This window comes from Pygoscelis adeliae, unplaced genomic scaffold (genome assembly GCF_000699105.1).
Source record: "Pygoscelis adeliae isolate BGI_AS28 unplaced genomic scaffold, ASM69910v1 Scaffold590, whole genome shotgun sequence".
Lineage (NCBI taxonomy): Eukaryota > Metazoa > Chordata > Aves > Sphenisciformes > Spheniscidae > Pygoscelis > Pygoscelis adeliae.
In genome coordinates this window covers 415084-418209 of record NW_008823962.1, presented here as the reverse complement: position 1 = coordinate 418209, position 3126 = coordinate 415084, and the positions used below count along the sequence as shown (strand labels likewise).

Genomic DNA, 3126 nt, shown 5'->3' with positions numbered 1-3126 from the left:
GCTCTGGCTTTTTCAGCCTTTGAAGAGAGGATGTATTTAAAGTCAAGTGGATCCGTTTCTGCCGTGCTAGCGCATCAGGAGTGACTGATTTGTTTATCTCTTTCCAAACAAACCCTCGGCATTGGAAAGAACTGCTGCTTCTGCTGAAGCCTTTCTGAGATGCGGGGGGCTGGTGCCAGGTCTGCTGCCGGCGCTTCGTGAGGCCAGTCTCCTGTCCTCTCCGGCCACCGCAGAGGCTCCTGTTCCTGGGGAAGGCGCAGCGGGTGCCTTGGGTTTAAGCGTTTAAGCTCGGCTCTGTAAAACGCCCTTAGCAGCAGGCTGGGGTGGTTGGTGCTCCCCTGTTCCTGCACACCGGTGCCCTCGGGCGCTGAGCTTGCTGCTGTGCCCTTTCCAAAGGATGCTCGCTGCCGGCACCCTGCCTGCATCTCTCTGAGCGTGTCTGCAGACCCTGGGAGCCCAGGGACGAGCGATGGGGACGGTTTTCCCAGAGGTTACGTGATTGTATCAGGAGTTTGGCTGGGCAGAGCGAGGCTGAATGAGCAGGGGACCTTTCCAGTAGTAGTGGTGGGATTGGGAAATAAGCCTAGAGGCGGACTGGGGTCCACTGGTGAGGCTCAAGCCGCTCTAGCCCAACGCCAGGCACGCCTGCTAGCTCGGTCCAGATGCCGTCTGGCTGTATTAACCCTGGTCCCCGCCAAGGCTTGCTAGCTCTGGCCCGTGCTAGCTCTTAGATCCGTGCGAATTCAGCTGTTCTTCCAGACTCTGAGAGCACCTGGGTTGTGTTTCTCCTCCTCCTTCCCAGAGTGAAGGTAAGCACGGGTCCGTCCTCGCCTGCTGATGGAGACATGTCTCAAATGCCGGGCAGGACGGTGGACTCGACGGTGATGTGGAGAGGTGCGGAGGGCACGCAAGCCGACAGCTAGTGCTTGCTGCAGAGCACGCTGGCATTGGTGGACAGGTACCTGCCGACGGGCAGCTCTGCGTTGGGAGTTTGCCCGTGCGGTGCCTCTGAGCAGCCAAGGCCCCTGTGACTCATTGCACTTTCCTCCTTCTCTCCTAGCCTTTTGCATCGAAGATGGCGGGTGGCGTGGACGGCCCCATAGGGATCCCGTTCCCCGATCACAGCAGCGACATCCTCAGCAGTCTGAATGAGCAGAGAAACAACGGGCTGTTGTGCGACGTGGTCATCTTGGTGGAAGGCCAGGAGTTCCCCACCCACCGCTCCGTCCTGGCGGCGTGCAGCCAGTACTTCAAGAAGCTCTTCACCTCAGGGTTAGTGGTGGACCAGCAAAACGTGTATGAGATAGACTTTGTGAGTGCGGACGCCTTGTCGGCTCTGCTGGAGTTCGCTTACACCGCGACCCTTACCGTCAGCACTTCAAATGTCAACGACATCCTCAATGCCGCCACACTGCTGGAGATCCCGGCGGTAAGGGATGTTTGCACGGATCTCCTGGACAGGAAGATTCTGGCCAAAAATGACCAGATGGATACAGTAGATCAAATTGATCAAAGGAACCATCTCAGAGCAAAAGAGTACCTGGAGTTCTTCCAGAGCAACCCCGTCAACGGCCACCAAGGCAGCTTTCCGTGGACCAACCCAGAGTTGAGAGACCTTCAGAGACTGAACTTCCGAGGCCAAGAGGAGGAGGAGGAGCCGGACTGCAATGGCATAGACTTCTACTCGCAAGCCCCCCTAAACGAAAGACCAAAGGCAAATGACTGTGATCCTGACAGCAACCCAGCCATGTGGCTGGACAGAGAGGAGGAGGAGGCGGCGGCTCCTGGCTCCTTGTTTTCACCTTCTCAGAACGGACATTACAGCGGCCGCGGCCCGCCCACACCGGGAGAAGAGGAGGGGACCCCGGGGGGGCCTCTGGACCAGCAGGAAGCCGGCGACTCCCCCAGCTTCGTTCCTGCTGGAGCGGAGACGGAGGATGATGCGAGGGAGGTGGATGGCTTGGCTGCTAGCGCCCTGCTGCAGCAAATGATCAATTCCGTGGGGAGACAGCAGCTCGGGGAGGACGACCGAAAGGATGATGATGGGGTCATGGATTATTACTTGAAATATTTCGGCAGTTCGAACGAGGGCGATGTCTATCCGTCCTGGTCCCAGAAGGTGGAGAAGAAGATCAGGGCAAAAGCATTCCAAAAGTGCCCCATCTGCGAGAAGGTGATCCAGGGGGCTGGCAAGCTGCCGCGCCACATCCGCACCCACACCGGGGAGAAGCCCTACGAGTGCAACATCTGCAAAGTCCGATTCACCAGGTAAGGAGTGGGCGGACGCTGGAGGAGAGGGGGCTGTCACAAAACTGGCTCTTGGCTTTCCCCGTGGGTCGGCGCGGGGCTGGTCTTGTGCAATTTTAGCTTGCCTGCTCAACTAATTTCCATCTTAACAGGCGAGTTGGATATGAAGGGCACAGTTTTCCAGAGAGACGAGCAATTTGGGTGTCTGACTCTTGAGATACCTCAAGGGGCCTGTCTTGATAGCCAGTGCCACACTGTCCCAGTGTCCTGAATTGCTGAGCTCTGCTGGAAACCTGGCCAGACCCGGGCTTCTGCGGAGGCCAAGTAACGTGGTTGATGAAACAGAGCTGCAGCCCTTGGTATTTCCATCGTGGCCGAGGCACCCGCAGTTGAGGTGAGAGTTGGAGAGTCACTTAGAAATGGCTCCATGGGGTGACTGAAGCGCTGGTGGCTGGTAGTTGGGTTGGGAAGAGGCTGGAACCCGCACCGCTCGCGTCCTCTCTCGGCGAACCATCACGAGCTGAGCGACGGCCGCCCCGAACAACACACAAACCCCGGTGCCTTGGTTCAACTCCCCGGGGGCGTTCGCCTCGCCGCTGTTTCTAATCAGGGTTCCTCTGCTCCTTCCCTCCGCCATGGGAACGCTGAAGAAAGGAGATATTGTTTGGATTCCTCCGGTTCACTCGAGTCCACGCGTCGCAGCGCCGCCTCCTCTCTCTGGGCTCTGCGGCTGCGATGGCTGAGCCGGGGGGGGGGGTCCCCCCCCGGTCCCCCCCTGGTCCCCCCCTGGCCCTGCCGAGGGACTGCGTGGGCTGCCTGGCGGAGGAGCCAGACTGCCTGCCCTGCCTGCTCTCTGCCTGCTGAAATATTCCCGGCTTT

General features: G+C 59.0%; 1 protein-coding gene across 1 annotated transcript in view; it reads left to right on the top strand.

Moving 5' to 3' along the window:
- The first annotated feature begins 1070 nt into the window (after positions 1-1070).
- ZBTB7A (zinc finger and BTB domain containing 7A) overlaps positions 1071-3126 on the top strand; it is a 5250-nt gene continuing 3194 nt past the window's right edge. Inside the window, 1 exon segment of the mRNA XM_009323331.1 lies at positions 1071-2268. Within this exon segment, the coding sequence (XP_009321606.1) occupies positions 1076-2268 (1193 nt within the window). The 5' untranslated portion in view covers positions 1071-1075.